This window comes from Neopelma chrysocephalum, unplaced genomic scaffold, assembly GCF_003984885.1.
Source record: "Neopelma chrysocephalum unplaced genomic scaffold, ASM398488v2 Primary Assembly neopelma1_24, whole genome shotgun sequence".
Classification (NCBI taxonomy): domain Eukaryota; kingdom Metazoa; phylum Chordata; class Aves; order Passeriformes; family Pipridae; genus Neopelma; species Neopelma chrysocephalum.
Genome location: NW_020897693.1, coordinates 32574564 through 32596479, shown reverse-complemented (window position 1 = coordinate 32596479; position 21916 = coordinate 32574564). Strand labels below are relative to the sequence as shown.

Genomic DNA, 21916 nt, shown 5'->3' with positions numbered 1-21916 from the left:
AAAGCAGATCAAATTCCTCATCATTAGAATATACCTTCTGCCAAACTGAATCAGACAACGTTAATTAAGTTCAAGAGAACAGGGAAAATTAAAGATTTTTTTTTGAAAAAACTTTCTTGACAGAAACCATCCTGGATAGACCCAGAAAAATAATTGGACTCCTTCTGCTGAACAGGTTAATAACACATAGCACAGTTCCCAGTTTGCCAGTGGAGGTGGTTAAAATAAATGTAGTTCCCTGGATCACGGAGAAAATAGTAGTTGTGTTGATATTTACCCTGCATCACAGAGACAAATGGCCTGTCCTATTTCTCTGAAAACTGTCAGATATCCAAAGGGTGTTCTGTGGTGGAGAGGGGACAGGACGGGATGCTTGGGTCTGTACATGCACTCTGCATGTAGCACTTAAAATAGCCACTGAGTGCATACAAGAGGCAGGAGGTAACAGCTAAGAACAAGAGGGTTTCACAGGGGAGTTGTATTCCAGGACCCTGCAGTGTGTGACCTGTCAGGGGGCTCTGGCTGGATATTTCTTCCTCTGGGAGCTGTGCTGCTGATGGCAGCCATCTGCAGCCGGGTCCAGAGCACTGACGGACCCATTCCTAAGGGAGTCACTGAAATGACTCTCATCCCTACCAGATAGTCTATTCCCCAGGCTGTACTAGATTAAAACTGGGTGAGCTTTGCATTTACATGAGTGCTTAGGTTAGGATGAAGGCTCATATGCTGTATATCAATATTTCACCGGGGCATTTTAAAGTTTTCAAGGTCAAGAACACAACTTGACCCATCAGCCCTCTAAAAAATACTGTAATGGATCTGTCCTCACAGTAGGCAACAGTAAGATGAACTGAGACAAACTCTAAGGAACTACAATATTAAAAAAGGTTCAAATTTACCAAAAATTGAAAAGCATTCCTTTTTTTATCTCCCCAGACTCTCATCCCTAAAAGACTATGACCAATTAACCTTTAACTTCGAAAAATAAAAAATGCCTGTGACAGCCAGAAATGAAATTCTTTAAAGATTAGGTGCCAGAAGAGCAATATCGGGCTTAGAATGAAATCCTAGTAACACTCTGACCTATCAAGTCATTTCTTGCTCTGAAAATACAATTATTCTGTAAGCATTATGTCAGGCAATATTAAATGTAAAAAGTGTAGTTTAAATAAAACATTTTTTTTCTAATAGAAAGACTTTGTGTGTAATATTTTCAATGACACCCAAAAAAACCAAGTCAGCATGCAATTAATGAAAAACAATACTACATTTAATAAGTAGCATGCTTGGCAAGCACTTTCAGTGATACCAGATTCAAAAATATACTGTTATTGCAGTCAGAAGCAGCCCTAAATGCTTATGACCTCTATATTGAGTAATCTGCTTTCTGTATTGCACATCTGATTTTATAATATTCACCATAGATTCTGATAGCAATTATAAACCCATGGAATATACAGCATTTGTGTGGCACTCAACCTCTGTCCATTTATTCATTATACTTTTTTTTTAACTGAGAAATGTCAAACTACACAAGAATTTACTTTTATTCCTATACTTTGCTTCAGTCAAATTGTTGTATGAATAACGATGCTTCCCAAATACAAAGAAAACAGGAAAAGGAGGCAGAGGAAAATCTGTCTATAAATGAGATATCCTTGGATCTTACTGTCTAAATCAAACAGTTCTAAAACGACAACACAATACAAACAGAGTAACTTCAGTATTTGTATTGTATCTCTACTACCCATAAAAGATTTTTAAGAATATAGTGGTTGAAGAGGTGTGCACAATGCTTGCATATCTTACCTGGCATAGTCTCTTATTCTGGCTAGTGGTGAGATTGCTGAGTATGTAGCTATCAATTCCACTGACATTACAATTTCCCTTTCTCAAAGCAGCAATAACCTGTCACTTTACACTGTCCTTTCTCTGACCCTCTCCCGCCTCTCTGCTCATTTTTATTCTTATTGACAAGACTTATTATTCCTCCTCCCAGTTCCAACTAGCTACCCTTTTGCAAATAGTAGTATCAACTATGTGGTCACTAGTAGTATCGGTCAACAATGTTATTAATATAGCACACACTGCCGGGAGCAGATCAAACAGCCATGCTTTAAAATATTAGTTTTGCAAAGGTACCACGAGGCAAATAGTTGCAGTTTCTTCACCTTATAAAATGCAATATTGCAAGGACAGATCTCAAGAATTTAATGTTAATTACCAGCCCAATAATTTGGATGATATGTTATTTTTTTTCTTGGTGCATTCAGATGCAAAATAAAATAAAACCATAACAGAAGGGTGCTGTATCTGTGTTTAAAGAAGGGGTTGTTGGCAAACACCATAGCTCACTTCTGCCGAAATGTACACAACAGATATATGCAGCCCAGAAAGCTGGCACCAGGGGCTTACAACCTTAATTTGCCTGCAAGAAGAAATGGAGATTTACCTTCAGAGCACGTTCTTGATTGTTTTCAGCAGTCAGATGTCTCGTGTTGTTTGCTGAAGTCTGGTTCTGCTCTTTCAGATGATGAAGCTCCTGCTCCAGCCGTTTGCACTGCAACGAGGAAAGAATCCCATTAAGTAGAGGAGTGTGGGCATATTTTTTTCAACAAGCCAAAAGAATTAACGTAAATCACCCCATCATCATTTCTGCAGTAGTGAAAGCATCTGATAAAAGCAAGTTACAATCCCAGACAGTACTAGAGCTATGTTTTTTAAATGTGAATAATTATTCAGTTTCTTCCTGGTCCAATAGTATGCCAAAAAAGCCAACTATCACATAAAGACATTTTGCAGAATGTTGTAAAAAGTCTTAGAAATGTTGGGTTTAATTTCTGCTCCTAGTTATGCCAATATATGGTTAGATTTTGGCTTTTATGTATTAAGTGGAAGTAAAGGTAAGAATGCATGCTTTTAGAAAACAAAGCAAATGAAGACCCTCCTTCCAAATCCAGGATCCAGTCTTTTATTGGAATATATACATGTAACTTTTATACCTGTATTTTTTACACTAAGGGGTTACTCTAATTCTGCAACACACACCACATACTGAAAGAAGTTTTAAGATTGTTTTCTTTAAATATTTAACTTAATTACGAAAAAAAGAAAAAATTAACACTTGCTACTGTATGCATACACATAACACTTGCTACTCTGTGCACATACATATATACTTACTGCTGTCTCCTGAGCATCTATTTTAAAGATCTGCAAGTTGTGAGTCAAATTATATTTCTGTTTCTTATGATAACCATAAAAGGTCTTGCCCACTTATCTTGGTTTGAAAGAGTAGTTAGATGTCACTGGACAGTTAATTGCCTTATGAAAAAACTGTTTTACATAAAAAAAGCAAACCAAAACAGATGAAATACCAGGAAGATGCAGGGGAGCAACTGTTAGAACTAGAGAAAAGCACAATACCAGGAGGTGCATTTTACAACAGTATATTACAAGCAAATAGTTTGGATATCACCACCAAAGCCCAAAGCTAGTAGACTGTTGGAACAAAAGACAACTAATTGATAAAAATATTTTGATACATACTTTCTGAAAACACTAGTAAGAAAGGAATAAGAATTGGGATATAATGCCCATGTAAGCACTGCTGCTTCAAATGAAAGACCTGGAAATGTCAGTCTCTTGTGCTATCTCAATGACTGTCGACAACACAGAACTGAACTTTCCATCATGTATATACACACAACGTATATACAACCTGAGCAATTCAGGACATAGGACAACGACACATGATGTAAACTCTAAAAAAAGAAAATCCGTGAAACAGAAAGCTGATGGATTGAGGTCTAAGTAAAATAACACAAAATAAGTCCTTAAAAATGTATTGCTCATCAGGCATCCAGCACAGTATATAAAACAGAATGATCCATTCCTACATTTGAATAAATTTTAAATATTCGTAGAAGCCCAACAATACTATTAAAAATTCAATTAACATATCTGTTTTTGTATTTAATTACTTCTGTTAGAAATTTGAGCTTATTTCTATTAGCATTACCTATTTTAAAAGCAGTGAATTTCTCTGGCCTAGAGCATTCTCTCAGTGTGTGTTGTAAACTTTCTTGATGTACAGTTTTGGTTTTTTTGCAAGAAAAAGAGGAAAAGACACTTTCCCATAGATAGGGAAATACAGAAAAAATGTTAAGATACATTTGATTATATATATTTTTACATATGTGAGATATCTAATGTCTATGTTTATTTTACACCCACACCCACAACAAAATCAGAAATCACAGACCCCCAGCTGTAATTCTTTTTCCATATCCAGCATGAAAATTATGTGTTCACAGACATGAAGATGCTAATAAAACTATTGAAGAACTAAACCCAGGTTATGATTCTTTTCCTCTAGCACACATGATCTAAACACCATTAAAAAAATCAATTTACCACTTTAGGTATTATTATGACACTATACGTTACATCATGCAGGATCAGCAGACCACTCATCTTTTTTGCTTTACCAACAATCCTCTTCAAAACAGTATTTTGGAATGCCCAAATTTGACAACAGCATCAGTTTCTCACAGTAAATATTATTAAAAATACTAAAATCTCAATTCACCTTTACACTTGAATTTATAATCATGCTATTCTCTTGACTCCAAAATATAGGTGAAAATATGCTTAGAGCCAAACCTAGCTACAGCATACAAAAAAAGATCTTGTGTACAGTGCAGATTGCACAGCTAAAAGGCATGGATGCAATCTTAATTCTGCTCTCCACTTCTCTCCTGTGAAGACAGAACAGCGAAATAAACAGCAGCAGCGGGACTCTAGTATCTTGCAGAACACAGAGCATGTACAGTAAAGATGCAACACAAGTAACATAAAATGGATGGGGCTCTTTATCAAGCCAATCTTGACATGACTACATTTACATCAAATTTGCTAACATTTTGTAATTCCTCTTTCATTTCCACTAAGAATGTTGATATCTGAAAAAAACAGTGCATATTCAATCAGCATACTGCATCATTGAAAGAAATGGTGATCTAATTTGATCATTGCACCTAAGTGTTTTAATATATTCAAACCAATGTATTTAAAGAAGATGTTCTGATTTATTCTTGGCTGTCTAGGGAGTAAAATCTTCAATTATCCTGTTTGTGAAAGCATTGCAATAATACTCTCAAACAGCAACATTGTGTATGTCTTAGTAAAATTTTATACTCTACAACTTTGACACCTGACCTACTTTTAAAACATTAAAATAGCATTCTAAAAGCAAGCACTCCTTTTCATAAGAATAAGAGCACATGACATTTTAGTGTAATCTTGCTGTAAAGAAAAGTTTTAAGAACAGAATTTAAAACAATGCAGCCCTTCTATTCATTTGAGCCAACATTTTTTGAATTCTGTGTCACTGGTTGTTAGCAAGGTCCAGTAAAAATAGATGTTCTTTAAAAGAACATGTGTTTTTATTGGTTCACTCCAGGGCTCTAAAATGCCAACAGCTGCAAGTAAGAAACTGGATTTCCTTCTAAAAACATATATAAAAATACTTTTTGGAGCACAGTGAAGAAAAGACATCATCCAACTCAGTACTGGCAAAAAGGAAATGTTGGATGTATCCTTTTAAGAAAGCTGAAAGCTAAAGGAAGTGTTTAATTTAAAATACTATAAATAAGAATGTCTAAATTCTGTTACCTCAAACTTGTGAAAACTCACACTTGGCAAAACTTTGAACAGAATTCTCTTAAAGTCAGAGAAAAAATATTTTGTGCAACATACCCTATCTAAACACCTGATCTGAGATTTAATGGCGTCCTTAACTTGAAGCTCCCATGAGTTCAACAATTTACGAAACACAGGCTGTTAACTGAGAAGACTGCTTCTCTACCTCCAATAGTTTGAGCACATCAAGGAATATGAGAGCAGTGTAGACACATGTCGAAGAGAATATGCCTTGATCAGAACACTGAAGACTTTGCTGAGTAAAGGATACTAAAGCCTCAGAAATAGTAACATATAATTTTATAAAGCTTTCACACAAACAATTCACTAAGAATTGGTTTTATTGCATGGTCTACTGTGTGCATTCAGAGTTCTGTAGGCAGAGAGGCAATACTGAAGACACAAAAGAAACCCTCTCCGAACCCTGACAAAGGTTTCCTTTCTTCCTTCAAATCCTCATAGTTTTCTCTTCTCTGAGTATACTTCCCTCAAAAAGTCTCCTACCTTAGCTAGTCTGACTCAGGTGATAATGTATTTGACAGACAGTGAACCTCGTTAAGCCTACTCCAACAAGTGTTCCTTGAGCAGCTATCACTGCCCAACTGTACAGTTGTCATTACATCATCATCCATTCCCCGCAACAGGCACTCAGTCTTCTCTTTAACTATATTTCCACCATGTAACTCTTCTAAATACATTCAGTCTTTTGAAACAAATACCTCTGTGTCCAGCACAGAATACAGCACAAGCAGCTAAGGCACAAAATGAAAAGCAAAGCAGGTAAAGTACCAAAAGGCTAAGAAGAGATTCAGACAGGAAAACGACGACAGACAGCAAGTCTATTCTTCCCTCCCATCTTAAAATTTAAAGTTTTTTTTTAATGAACATCAGGTAGAACAAGGATGTTTGTGAGAGGCACCAGTTCAAGCTGCAGTGGGTGCTGACCCCTTTCAGTAACCTTCCAGCTGGGAGTGTTGGAACGCCACAGGGAGAATCCAGACAAATTGCAAAAGGAGCACCTGCTAAAGGGAACACTGATGAAGAGGTCAAGAAGTGGAGAAGGAGAATATCACTGAAAGAAGCCAATGAGGCTCACCCAGAAAGAGGCTGTTAAAAGATAGCTCCAGTTCCAGTTACACAAAAGGAGTAAAGATGGTTAACAATGAATCAAGTATTTCAGAAGATAGAAAAATCAATGCAGATAACCACTTAATAGTGTTTGGCCTTTACTAGAAAATGAGGTTGCATTAACATATCAAACATAACTTTAGCACTTGTATAAATAAATCATCTTTAACATGCTGTCAGCTTTCCAGCATTTTCTTCAACTTGTACCTATAACATGTTAACATGGTATTATGGGGCCTGCCACATCTACACAGATTTTTGATCATTATTTAACATGATTCTTCAGTGAAGTGTTCTGAAAGTAAAAGGTATCACACAAAGGTAAAGAAAAACCTGCAACCCATTGGAGAAATAATGTTAGTAGGGACGAAGACGGAATACAGCAAAGCATTAAGATCAAGCAGAACAACTCCCCACCCCCAACCATTTGGTCCCCATGTAGTTTGTTTGTATGATGACAACATCTATCCCTAGAGGCCTCATGAAGAAGCATGTTTAAGTCCGCACTACTTAGGTCCAACAGGCTGTTCATGTGCTTTCAAAGAGACATAAATGTTTTGCTACACCAGGGTCCTTCGCTCTCATCTCACTGAACTAGATGGTCATGTCAGGTGAATTTCTCATTTGGTATTTCAGTACAGATTTGACCCAGGGAACTATACTGTTACACTCCCTGGCTCAGGAAGCAACAGTTAAAGCTGAATATAACAGAAAACCATAACATTTCCTTACTGCAAATGCAGTCCTGGTGGCTATTTAATCCTGTTACATCTATATTTGCTTTTAATATCACTATATGGCATTTAATGTTTTCCATTGCCTTTCATTAAAAGGAATCCAAACTAACCTCTCCTGAACTTATGGCAATATGCTAGAGAAAAAAAGAGTCAACACATTATGCCATTTATATACTAGGGGGAAAAAAAAGGAATTGATTTGTCTCTATTATTACAGGTATGAGGGTCAAAGTCTAATAAAACAAATGTAGTAAGAGGAGGCAAAATTCTGCACAAAGTTCTTTCCTGAATTCTGAATTATATTTGATTGTCTCATCCAATTAGTACATAAAAAAGATAGTGCTTCATAAGAATACATTTGTTCATCTAGAGTCCTTATCAAAACCTGCAATGCTTACAACCTTAAGAATCAGCACTGTCATAAACACACAAGACTCCACTGAGGAGCTTGCTGAAAAAAGGGACAGTACCTGGGTGGATGTACTGCAATATGCTTGCCCTGTTCCTGTACTGTTCCTGAAGCCCAGGTATTGCCAGTGTGAGGTCAGGGTGGCGAGGTAGGTGGATCTTTGGTCTGATCCAGTCAGTCTTATGTGGCCTCCATAGTTTCAAAATAGATCTCATACATTACCACAGCCTCTCACAAATAGCTTAATTCTGTAATTAAATTTAAGGTAACATATTTTTATTCAATTCACAAAAAAATCAACAGTGAGGGCTAAGTCACTTACTCTGGGTCAGCCAGTGCATAATGACTTCATTGCATATCAGTGCCTTCACTTTAACATTCTGTGGACTTCTATGGATGAAGATTTGCTGAACTGGGATCTTAACTACTGAAGTAGTGTGAAATAAAAATAACCTAGTTCCTACTGAATAACTTGGGAAAATGTTTTATATCCTCCAAATTATGGGAAATGAGGAGTCCATCTGAGCGGCAGAACTATTTTCCAACATGCATTCTTCCTTTATGCATTTTAAGCAAAATTCTCATCAGCAAAGTAAATGACACATCATATCTTGTTGGAAAATGCATCAATACCACTGAAAGATGAGTTTATGGGATACTGAGATCCTACTACTATACAGCATAATACTTTCAGAAGTGATAAAGTGCATCTAGATTTTGAAATCAGTTAACACACATTCACTACAATAAACAACTGAAGTATAAATAATTATTCTAGACATAAAACATGACAAAGATGAAGAAACAAAGCTACTTTTTACATATTATATTTTTAAGTCATCATCTGTTGAAACCTGAATACAATAAAAAACCACATGAAGCAAACAAGACCAATTCAACTGATTCTTCTCTTAGTTGATTATTTTGTTCACCTTTTTTTACTTTGTTTATAATGATCTGTACTTCAGACTAGCTCCCAGTTCAAAGATGCCAAATGGAATGCAAGTGTTCTCACTTTGACAGCACTCCTCTCCCCCTCCCCTCAATATTTTTTTTTTGAACAGTCTGCCCCTTGTCCCAAATTCATCACAATTTCTAGAGAGGCAAATGTCTTGCGCCACTTGGATGCTGTACACTCTTTCCTTTGCAGACAAAAATAATACCAAAGTCATCCAGTCAAAACACAAACCAACCTTTGGTGTCACTGTGAATTATGTACTTTGAACTGCAGATGCTTGGAAGCACTTACATTTATTTAAATAAAAGTTATCCTTTTTCTTCTAAATTAATAATTTTAAAAGAAATAAAGAAATAAATGAGTTTCTACATAATAATCACTAGCAACATTTCCCCATTAAATTATAATTTTGAATTAAGGCTTTCTAAACTCTGAAAGAAATGATTTCTCTTCAAAGTTTTGGCAAACCATCAACAAATGTGTTTAAATGATTATTTATACAATGCCCAGCAGCTTAAAACTACTGGGATTTCAAGAATGAGAAGTGTTTTTGTAGTGCTTAGGCCTCAGAAACATATGCATCTTTAAAAATTTATATTCTATTAGTCAGAGAAACACTTAAATGTAAATACTTTTTTTTCAGCAGTGCAATGGTGTCCTGCTTCAAAAAGCTACAAAAAGAAATGCATCGAAATACGAATGAAACGGTTTTGTTATCTTTTTCACTATGAGCCAGTTGCAACCTGTAGCACTAAGGCAGATAATATGGTGTAGGCATGACTTATTTTCCTCCTACCATTCCTTTCCCTCTCTATTTCTGAACACTTCAAATGCAGCAAAACAAGCTTAGAGCTAGAGGAACTGTAAGTGCACAGTAAGACATTCAGAAAATTTAGACAATAAAGTTTAGCTGTTTATATGGTTCATATTAATGACCCTTAGATGTGCAGCTATTCCACAATGCCACCGAAATGCATTCTTTATATATTCTTACTTCCTTGCAGCGATGATATTTCAAAGACCAAGACAACCCTGATCTACTTCTCAGTGAGTTCAGCACACACAGACTTTCCTAATCAATGACACTCATTATAAAAAATGTGCAAGAAATAGAGAGAGGAAAACGCGAAGTTCTCGAGCTATAGGTGATTCACAGGTCATTCAAGCAGGGTTCCTGTGCTGGCTGTGCCACTGGGTGACTACAGCTCTGCTGACAGGGGCTGCTGGCAGACTCCCGATCTGCAGGAGCAAACAAATACAAGAGCTCTTGAAGCCACGTAACTGGGTCACCTTCACATTTTCCTGTATTCATTGCATGTAAGTTAACAAACTCACCTCTGAGTTGTTTCTAATCAAAATATAAACCCAGTTACCTGGAGTCAAACATTTATTCGTGAGGCTGTACTGGGTCTGAAATTAACCAAAATCCATTCAACTAACCTAAGAGTGTTTTTTTCCTAATTGCCAGTCATATATAAATAAGCGATTTCTGTTTTACATGGAAGTCACATTATTAATTTAATTTTTTAATTTCATGCCTGTAAGTCTAATAAATAATGTATAAACTAAGCATGTAAGCAGACGAGTAGTACAAAAGTAGTATGCCTGCTCACAATCACATTCCACTGCAAAGTTTTAGAAACACTAGACACTGCCACTGTACAATGAACTTAGAATTTGCTTATGAATGTGTGATATTCAAAAGCAAAGGAAATTACGAATACCCCCAAATAATTCAGCAAATGGAAAATATTAATTAAAATTTTACCATAAGATGGAAAAAGCACTCAAGTGAAAATTCTCTTTTTAAAACAATGACAAAATACTAAAAAAGGAAGTCTTTATTAGATAAATTCTAAGTCATTGAATAAAGGTCTGCAATTACAATAATACATAGACTAGGATCAGTTTTAGTTTCAATGCCCAGCAGCAGGTCCAGCATCCAGATACAAGAGATGATTTCCATATAGAAACATCCACATAGAAAATAATTCAGAGTAACTAACCTCAACATCTTTAAAAACATTTAAAGAATAAAATTACATAACACCCAAGAGGCCTTGGAATAAATTTGCCATTAAAGTATAACATGTATTAATATATGACTTACACAAGAACTGGGACTTAAATACCCTGCAGATTATCTGAAACACTTTCTACCCTGGTTAAGTACTAAGTCGCACTGCAAGAAACGTCCCAAAGAAGCAAGTCAGAGCATCTGAATATTAAAATACTAGTCTGATCTTCTTTTAGTTATGGTCTTAGGATGTGTTTTCCAAATCAATGCAACTCCCACATACTCATTCACTATTTTGCAAGGCAGCTTTGGTCAAAGTCCATGTATTCCTAAAAAAAGGAAGGAACACAAATTTCAGATGCCATGAACTATATTTTTTAATAACTATTTTATTTCTTATTTTATTTATCCTCTTTCACTGCTGAAAGGAGGAAACACAAGTCTTTCCCCTCCGATTTCTTTAGTCTCTCCTGCCTTCAAATGCAGCATCTTTCCTTCTGTTTTTTGCATGGTAAAATAAATGAACATACATATACTCTAATTCTCAATTCTCATCTTGGCCTGTGTAAGGTTCACTCCACTGCACTATCTCATTTTTGTCTACATTTTCGCTTCATCTTGTTCCCATACATATTCTCTTTATTATGCGATTCTTCTCAATAACTCTTCTTATATTTAATTATGTTATAACTCCTGGTAAACATTGACTAATCACTTTTTCCAACACTTAAATCAGTTTAGTAAATAGGAATTTCTTGTTTTATGGGATGAGAAACTAGCAGAGAAAGTTTAAGAATCTTAATCAACTGATGAGATCATGTCAGAACTTGATTACTACACCCAAAACCTTTGCTTTACTGACTTGACCAAATGACATGGAGCTTTTGCTTCCTGTGGCCACATGTTTCGCTGGTTCCTCAGAAGAGTAGTCAGCTCCATTACAATCAGATGGCCTATGGCCAAGAGACAGCTTGTCAAACATCTGACACAACATGACAGAAAGCTGACAATTGCTTTTGTTTAAAGCCTTTCCCTCACCCCCACCGAATAATCCCCAGTGTTGGTTCTCCAACAATATATATAATGGAATAGAGGTAGTGAAAGTGTGAAAGGTGTATGAAAAGGAGAAATTTTAGAACCATTCATAGCTTAATCTTCAAAAAGAACTAGAAATTAGGAATCTGATTTGCAGATATAAGCAAGGCACTCAGCTGCTGACAGAGGTATGTTTTTAGATAAAAAGTGTAACCTTGTTTAATTGAATGTAACCAATATTAGTTGACAAGAAAACAAAATTTGGTAAGCAATCTGTCATTCTAATGAGCTGGTTTTCAAATAATCTTCAATGGATTTTTGTAAAATCCATATGCAAACAAAGCTATTGCCGAAACATTAAGTTGGCATTTACTGCACAAAAGGACAGGAATACTTCTGGTCCATCTTTAAATATCATCACATTTTCAAGAAAACAGTATCATGGATCACTATATAGATGCCAGAGTTTAAAAATCTATTTATTCAGATATTGCAATCATGGGATTGCAGGTGTTCCTTGTACTACCCACTATCTGTTTGTCCCTATAAATTTTGTACTCTCAATTGAGCCATGGTTGCTTAAGTGGCAGTTCTTCAATTTTTTCTTGTGTATAATATGTCCAGACAGAACTTCTTTAATATGTAATAAAAGCTACTTTAAACTAGAGGTTATCACAAACTAAAACAGCCTTCACATAGGTAAAAGCAAAAACCTCTGCAGATATGTAAGGGGCAAGAAACGCTTTTTGAATAAATGATCTGAATCTGTAGTATTTGCTCTTTCTCCATGGGTTTTTAGAAAACTTTGAGACTAAAGAACATAACTATCTGAAAGCAATATTAATGTCAGTGTTTTAACTGTCTGAGAACAGGCGTGAAAATGGAGTAACTAATTATAAATCTTCAAATGTTATTGTGAAATCAGTTTTTGCCTCATCAATACAGAGATCTAGGTAACAGCAAATATATCAAATTGTATTTCAGACATGTTTTCCAATTCGTTTATATGCACCGAAAAGTAGAATAAAAAGATCTTTAAAAAATCAAGAAATAAATCAGCTTTGCAAAAGCGTAAAATAAATCATGCATAGAAGACAAAGGCACCCCACAAAGAAAAGTTTAAGAAAGTAAACAAAAGTTCTGCAAAACTAAAACACACCCACACATCTAGAAATTATGTATTGCTCAGAATACAGAAACATCTGTATGATTTTTGGTACATGAATAAGTGGTTCAATCTGAAGATTTTACCTCTGTAAAATTAGCTTTAGCTTCACTGAGGTGTTTTACAGAGATCAATGTGACAAGCTACCCAAATAGATGCACCCTTCTCAAGTGGACTGACCCTTGCAGCTCTGAATTAACAGCCACCTAACAGCTTTCAGATATGTTACGGGAAAGCAGAAATGCTTAAACCTAAAATCAGCTGCCTTTAACACGTGCAATTACCAACACTGTTCTCTCTCCTCCTGGCAATTCTATCCCTCATGTACAGAGCGTAGGACACCCTAAGGAGAAAAAAAATTAAGAAAAACACAAAGATAGAAGAATGTTATGACAACTTGTGAAAGCAAAGTGATGGGTCTGCCTGCCAAAACAAACAAAATGGGTAAAATGCACGACTACTGCTGAGAAGAGTCTGGATACCACAGAAGACACTGTACATGACATAAAGAGAATATGTAAGGAGACACACAGCTGCTGGCTATCTCTGCAGCAGAAAGCAGGCTGATGTGACTATTTAGCACAAGAGATTAACAATGATTTTGCTTTTTCTTCTTGGAGACTGGCACTGGATGCTCTCCTTTTCAAATTGAGATTTTCAGGACTCATTTTTCAGATACGGTTGAAATTCTAACATTTTGATTGTGAATGGGACCCCAAGCAATGAAGCTGAAAAAACACCTGCAGATTAAAGAAGAAAACTTTGTCTTAAAGCTACACATGATGAAGGAGTTAACCTCACAGAGAGGCCTCGTGTTCACTCCTGTCCTGAACATAACCCAGCAGAGCACTTTCAGGCAAAACTATTGTTTTCCTAACATCGCTGGGATCTGTAATACAATATCTGAGATATGAAATTCCTCATCACGATTACAACACGATTTGGAAGGAAATCTTACCTATTGAACAAGTCATCTCATGAGACAACTAGGAGCAAAGTATTCATAGGAATTCTTCTCTTTACTCTGTTTTTTGGGGTTTATCTAAACTTTGGTAATACTTCTGCCAACAGCAGATAAAGGTGTTACAGCTAATTAAGAAATAAGCAATACAGAAAGATGACCAGTAACTGCTGCACAACTTTGGTTAATATACTTAGATTTACATGTTTATAGCTGCTAATTCATTAATTAGAGATAATGTTAAAATTTCCTCCTCTCTCAAAAGATAGTTATCAATTCTATGCTATCGACAATATAAAATATACATTCATAAGCACTACTGTCCATTACCCTGCATCAGTACATTACACCAATGAAAGACCCTGTAGTTAGCCACTGTAATCTGTATTTCTAATAATTCCAGAACCGCAAAAAGTTGTCATACTTGTATGATTTAATACTGTTCTTCAGCCACAGTAATTTTTTTTGTTATAGCTACAAGTATTATACTTTTAAAATAATCACAGCTTCTTAAGGGTCTTTAAGTATTTCTACGTATTTGAATTGTGTAATTTAAAAAAATATTTTCAATACGAAAGTAAACTATAAACCAGAATGATATTTTGTGCTTCATATTCAACAATAAATCAAAAACATCACTGAAAAGAATGACAACAAAGCATTAACAACAGAAAGCATTAAAAAGTTCCCTGACAACAGCATCTTAGAATCACATGCAGATTACAATAGGAAAGCCTGTCCTTCATTTGCAATAGAGGGTAATGGAAGCTAAATTTTTCTTGTTCTCAAGCAACTCAGCTTGAAAAATAATTAACAGTGAATAAACAGAACATGGAAAAGAGGCTAAATCCTAGATACTCACAATCTGAAGCACAAAACAGTAAAGCCATACAACAAACAAAAGTAGGCATACTTGGTGAACCAGACATAGATAAGTTAATGCTACTGTGAAATCTCTATTTCATAAAGAGAATATTGACAGATTTTCGTGTTCCTTTTTTTTTGTCAGGACCATTAGAGGCTTTAGACCACAATATGTAAAATAACCTCATCCAGCCTAAGGACTTGCAAAATTTGATTAATAGCTTCACAACCAAAAAAAAAAAGATCACAAGACCAAAGCCAGAGGGAAAATTGCTGTTGTTGTAATTGCTACCTGTTCATTTGAAACAATTAAAAATCTAGAAATAAATGGAACTAACAAAAAATTTTTTAAGGCCCATATTTCAGTCATAATCATCTACTATTCTGTTGAAAATGAATAATCAGCTTATCATCATCACAATTTTTCCTTCCCTTGTTACTGCCAGACCTAAACTTCCTTACTCATCTCCTCTCTTTACTGCTTAACGCACATGCTGAATAGTAAAGATGACTGTGGAGGGTATTGCAATGCTGGAAAAGAGGTCAATATTTCATTTTAGGGACTCTGGAAAAAAATAAATTAAGTCAACAAAAAGTAGCTCCATTCATTCTTCTTAGCTCCATATCTCACAATATTCTTAGTCAATTAGTGATGTTGTGAAGTGGCATGATCAGCAATATAGTTTGGTGGCTGTTCTTTGAAGATATCTCCACTGCACAATTAAATCCAAACTTCACATTTTCTATGTCATTTTCTTTGTAATCTGTGCTACTAGTTTGAAACCTATTTCTCCTCGAAGGAACCAAGTTCATTTATATCTCGAGGACAGGACGAAAATCTTCATCAGAAAAGTCTGAATATAAAGTAGTGTAATAATTTTCAGAGGAAAAAGTCTGAATACAAACATACTAGAATACTTTCTCCAAGAACATTGATAGCTTTTATTTCCCTACTTCTTTTATTATATCTGATTCTCCTTCTTGAAATCATCTCACTTTATCCTTAATTTCAGGTACACAATTTGCATGCTACCTCGCAATTCTCTCACCTCTCTGTACTTACTATGCTTCTTCGTTCTGTCCCATTAAGTGCTATCTGAGAACACGAACTGGATTCTTTTTGTCCTGGTGCACTCTGACACAAATATTCAGTCCACAGGACTTGACTACAGCTAGTCCAATGTAAAAAAACAGACAAACAAAAAAACCAACCCAACCCAACAATAACAAAAAAGGAACAGCCCACCTTTCCAAGGGGTTAATATAGATGTCGGATGCTGAGAACTATTTCATACTCCAGATCCACTACTATTTGTTCACACTACTTGCTAATAGAGACATAATAAATCACAAACCTGCAAATATGTACATTCAAGAAGTGTGAAGTGGGGAAAAGCAAGTGAACACATATGTCAGGCATATTAACATTTTCAGACTTCACATTAATTATAAGTATGAAACACAAAAATCTATCAAAAGAATTTTTATGCAAACTCATCTGTGTATCCAAAATAACGAAGCAATTTTTCATAAAGTTACCTCAGTAAGTTGCCTAAGGAAACCAGCTTTTCATACAAAGTACACAGTTGCATTTTATTTTTTTCAATTTTTAAGAAAATCCAACGTTTTATCCAGCAGTAAGCAAACTGAAATCTGATTCAACACTCAGTACCTAACTTGTAAATGTGAAGTGTCAAGTATTGTGGAAAACTTATTCAAGGTACCTCTACAATAGATTTGGTACCTTTAGACCTTACTGCATGCACAGTGATCCAGTCTCCTCTTCAGAGGGAATACTATTTGAATTCTGCTTCTATCACATTAGAAATTTCCTCTATGGGTTGCTGCTACTGAAACAGGTGATCAATAAGCATACAAAACATTTTTGGTCTCTTTCATCCTAGGGTTTTGACATTAAATATTTAAATTAATTCCAGAAATTGGTTTGGAAGTCTAAGCTATGTGAATCTAAAGCTTAGCACCATGACAGATGAGTCAAACGGCAATTAATGGAACAAGCTGGCATGCAAATTTACTGTCATTTTCAAAGGGGTGAGGAGTGTCTAGGTAGTGAAGATGAATGTTCAACTGGAAATTCATTAAAGTTTACAATTAAACACATCAAGCTTGATCATTCCCTCAAATACTATGCAGACATGTATTTTCTGAATTCTGCACAACACACTGTTTGCAGAGGAACAACAGGTGATTTAACAATGCAAACAATGATGTGTCTCAGGGCATCATTCAGTCAAAACCTTATGGCAGTAAAAAGAAGAAATGTAGTATCAATTAAAATTTTACTTCAAAAGCTCAAAAAGACTAACCATAATCCCTCTCTTCAAGGAAACACTGCATTAACATTTACATATTTACTCATACTTAGCATTCATGGAATAAATATAAAAGTTCAGTATAAGAGCTCCTTAGGGTAATTTCAGATCCTCCTCTACCTCTACTAATGACCTACCATCAGAACTGCAGAAAATATTGACTCAAAAACTACAAGACCTCATGAAATCAAAGCTCTGTTGCAGTCTAAACTAAGGAATAAGTTGCAAAATATTTGCTTTATCTAGTGAAATTCTAACTTCAGTGAAACCAAAGAGAGTTTCACGTCCTATTAATAGATACCTACCTACAGAGAAATCACAACCTCTGCTACATCAATCTGAGAGACAAACTGACACTACAAACATGGATTTGTAGTGTCCCCAAACCTTCTCCTACCATCCTCTTTGACCATCTCACCAGTTCTCAGATTTCTTAATGCTTAGAAAACTAAGAATTACACACCGTGATCAAATTAAACAGAGCACTATGGCAGAAGATTAAATAGCTGCTACTCTTTTGGAGAACATTCTACATAAATCAGAAAACCCAATGTAAGACATCAGGAGGATTCTGTTTGGCCAGTTTCCTCTCTATTTCAGTCTCCAGTGGACTAAAGTTCCTACTTCAGAAGAAATAATACTCATGATCTTCTAAATGTAGCCAAATATATAACTGAGTATTCTTCTGGAAAATATTCATGCTACAGCTAGCACAAGTATATCCAACACAGAGTCAGAGCATACCTAATCATCTGAGAAAGTAAAGAATTATTATAAATTTTCAAATTGAGTTTATTTTTAGAAAAAGTAAGCATCCAAGTAGTGAAGAACCTGCCCTTTTCTGAGATGCAAAACATTTTTGATGCTCTTCAGCATCATTCCCAATAGTTTTATTCCATGCGTCCCAAATACAGCAATCACTGGCTCAGTTTGGCACTTGGTGAGATTCAGTTGGTTTATTCTGAGAAGAAGCAAAGAAAACATGGACTTAAACATTTTTAGTATAACATGGACTTCCTAAAACATGGATTTAGTCAAACTTTCAAAAGATTATCTTTATTTAGGTACAGAGGAAATGAAACATAACTTTTAAAGCACTGTTCTAGTGCAACACAATCAAACAGAAAACTAATATTGCTAATCACAACCATTGCTTATATAACTTGGTTATTTGTAACCTTCTTTCAGGATCCCTTTTACTCAGCAGTACCTCCAAACAAGAGATGTCTGCGAGGTTTACCTGAGGCCACTGATGTGAATCCCAACAAAACTGACAATCATTTTATCAACTCCCATTTCTTTACTCCCTGCAGTCACAGTGCAACTTTTAATGTTAAATCTCAAATAATTATTTACTCTGTATCTTATTCCATATCTCTACTGCTTTCTTTCAGGACCTGGACTCAATTCGCAGGGCAAAAGGGGCAACTTGCAAACAGATGTCCTCTCTCTTTTGCTGGCAAGTAATTTCTGCATACCCATTCATCTGCTGTTCAACTTGCTGTTGCCTGACCAATGGAAACCAGCCATTACAATGAATCAACATGGTCCTTGGATCCTCAAAGTACAATAAACATCCCCTTTACCTTTACTTTCCTCCTCAAATAAGCCCATGACCAAAATCATCCATACCCAGCAGCAGCTGCCTGGTTCATGAACAACTGTGAATACAGTGTCCTATCTCTTCTTTTCCTGTTCCCAAATATCAGTGTCAATGGGAAAAGTAGGGTAAGCATCTTGACAGAGCAGCTAGGAGGACATCATCAGATGTGCTTCTGGTAGCCAAGAACTTGATTAGTATCTTTCACCAGGCAGTGTCAAAGGGTATCAACACACAGAGTATAAAACCGAACTGTTAATATTCAAGTTACTAAAAATAACACCCCTAACTGTGGTTTGGGTTGCAAAGGCACCACCTCTATCCTGAGATAAGTCATGAGGCACTGCAACCTGTCACCTGAGTATTACTCAATTAAGGGCCCAATCTTTTTCCATTTACATATGCTTTTGTTGTCTTACACTTCATACAGCTCTTGGGTTTATTAACTCAAGAAGACTTGTTCACTCATGTGTGCTGAGAATGCCTGTGAATCACAGATAACACAGAGCTCTAAGACGTTACTCGGTGTAGAAGGAGGAAAATTGCTTTAGCAGAATATAAAAAAAAGCAAGAAGCTGGCTTGTTACAAGTGAAGACATTTATTAGTTATTAGTCATTAGTCGAAACTGATAATGATGGGCAGTCAAGCACAGTGCACCTCGTCATTGTTTTCAACGATGATAAAGTGCTGTCTGCTGCCGAACAGTGCCTCAAAATGGAGAAGGGTACTTAAACTTGCTTCAGATGAGCAACTGGGTGCATGCCAATTTTTACATGAACAGTCATAAGCATGTTCCTGCACAACAGGATGTGATCAAACTATTCAGAGCTGTAAAACCAGGTTTGCTTGCCAGTTATGTTATTGCTTCAAGATCAGAGATGACATACTTTGCCAGCCATGAAACCAGTGCTTTTCCTTAACAACAAATTATACATCCTTAATATTTAAAACTCTGTATAGAACTGACAGAATTAAACACCCCCACCTTTACAGAATTAGTTAGGCCTGAAAACATATCAAACATACAATCTCCTAATCTCTTAATGAACTTTAAAAAAATCACTTTCTTCAAGCTGTACCAATTAAAAGATCTCCTTTCTTCTTTAAACCAGAAGAAAAGGAATTGTAATGACTTACCCAAGTCTTCAGCTGCCAACCCTGTAATGATATTAACATTCCTGTCCATAAGGTGTGATGTGGCTAACAGCTGGCTGAGACATTGTACTGTATTGCCTCCTGCTGGAAACCATTTCTTTAGAGTATTTTATGAAAATCACACAATGTGACTGTGCCATACTAAATGTCTGTCACTAATTGGATTACTCAAGCAAGAAAGATTTTAGAAGAAAGGTAAAAGTGTATTTCAGTCAACTGGAAAAGTAAGTTTTTTCCTTGAATGGGTTAAGACAAAACCAAACATTACAGACGAGGAAATGATGTTTAATTTCTCATAACAGTCAGTATATTTCTCCATTTTTCTTTCAAGATTCTCAATATCGCACAATATCTGTTCACTAACAAACATATCTTAGCAAATACAACCAAACAGTTGAGTTTGTTTTTCTAAGGGGGTTGGTACAGGAGAAGGTGGATGTCAATGTTTAGCCATGCTTTAGTTATTTGTTTATTATTCACTTGAAAATACATACTAAAAGTAGCATTAAATATTTGAGTTTATACCATTTCATTGTTTTCACACATAAAGTAGTTTGCATATTTGCTCAGCAATCTAGTGAAAGATCTAAGATTACATACACATGCACAGCTCAATACAGTGATAGAAGTGCCTCTATCTGCTTCATAGTAAGAAATAACATTCACATTGGAAATCTAAAAAAATATGCAGAGGTTCTTGGGTGTTACAGCTCAAAAAACCCACATTTTCATGACCTTTCCAAGATATGGACAGTGCTCTCCATTATTTGAAGAATAAAAAAATAATGCAAGAAAAATTCAAGTAGAAGAATCCAAACTAGCTAATTGTCGAGTATGCTGCAACAACAGTTCAGTTAAATGCACCTTAGTAATATACCTTCCAGAAAAACCATTATAAAACTGCATTTAAAAGACTACTTAGAAGTATTCTGTATTTATAAGAAATGTACAGTTTGTAGAATGTCCATTCTCTAGCAATGTAATCTATCCTTCACTTGAAATCAAAACATGTTTGAATTGTGAAGGCTTTTGTGTTATTGTTTCTCACTCAGAAAAATTAGAAATCCTGTAAGTAAAACCCCAAAAGCTAGATCCTAATTATATTCACTGTGCTCAATTGTCAAACACCAGGATATTGTGAAGAAAATCATAGAGAAAAGTAACAGATGTAGCTTTGTTAAACACAGTCAGTCCAAACCCTTGTTACTGTACAATAGTAGTTCTCTGCCATATGGAACTGGTTATGGTAGTCACTCAAATGACACTGCTGTCTCTAGCACCACACAACAGCAAGTAGGACCAGAGCAATCCAGTGTTCACACTTTGTGTCATGAAGCAGTGACCTCTCAACTTTAAAAATGCATTTTCCAGAGGACAGCCACACCATGATAATGATTTACTCTATTTCTGCTTTGTCTCAGCCTGTTCTCATCAATTCCCCCCCTCATATTTGATGCCAGTTCCACCAAAAATGAAAAGATTTTAACTTGCAGATGTTATGAATGCCTGAGGCAACCCCAGATCTAACTTCCAATAATTTGCATTTGTTATGCTAAGCATATATATCCCCTGAATTATACCTAGTCCCTTTGTGGTCTAATGTAGGAATCCCTCTCCTATTGTTCTTGCTGTTAGCACTGTAATAACTACTGCTATTGCAATGTTAACAAAAGACTACTAATAATTCAAGTATGGTATGAATTCCCAAGGAATCAGCAAGTGAGCAACACAGGTTGAAATGGTAGCTTCAATTCAAAGGAACTATTTTCTAGATTCAACAGTAACATATATTTGAAAACACATGATTAATAGAGTTTTATTAAAAATAATTTAAAACAATTGTGGTATAA

General features: G+C 35.6%; 1 protein-coding gene across 9 annotated transcripts in view; it reads right to left on the bottom strand.

The window, feature by feature from the left end:
- The window catches only part of MIPOL1 (mirror-image polydactyly 1), a 195361-nt gene that overhangs the window by 105919 nt on the left and 67526 nt on the right, over positions 1-21916 (bottom strand). For all 9 annotated transcript variants that reach the window (XM_027671033.1, XM_027671016.1, XM_027671025.1 and 6 more), the window contains one exon: positions 2453-2560. In XM_027671033.1, the coding sequence (XP_027526834.1) occupies positions 2453-2560 (108 nt within the window). The remainder of the gene's footprint in view (positions 1-2452; positions 2561-21916) is intronic.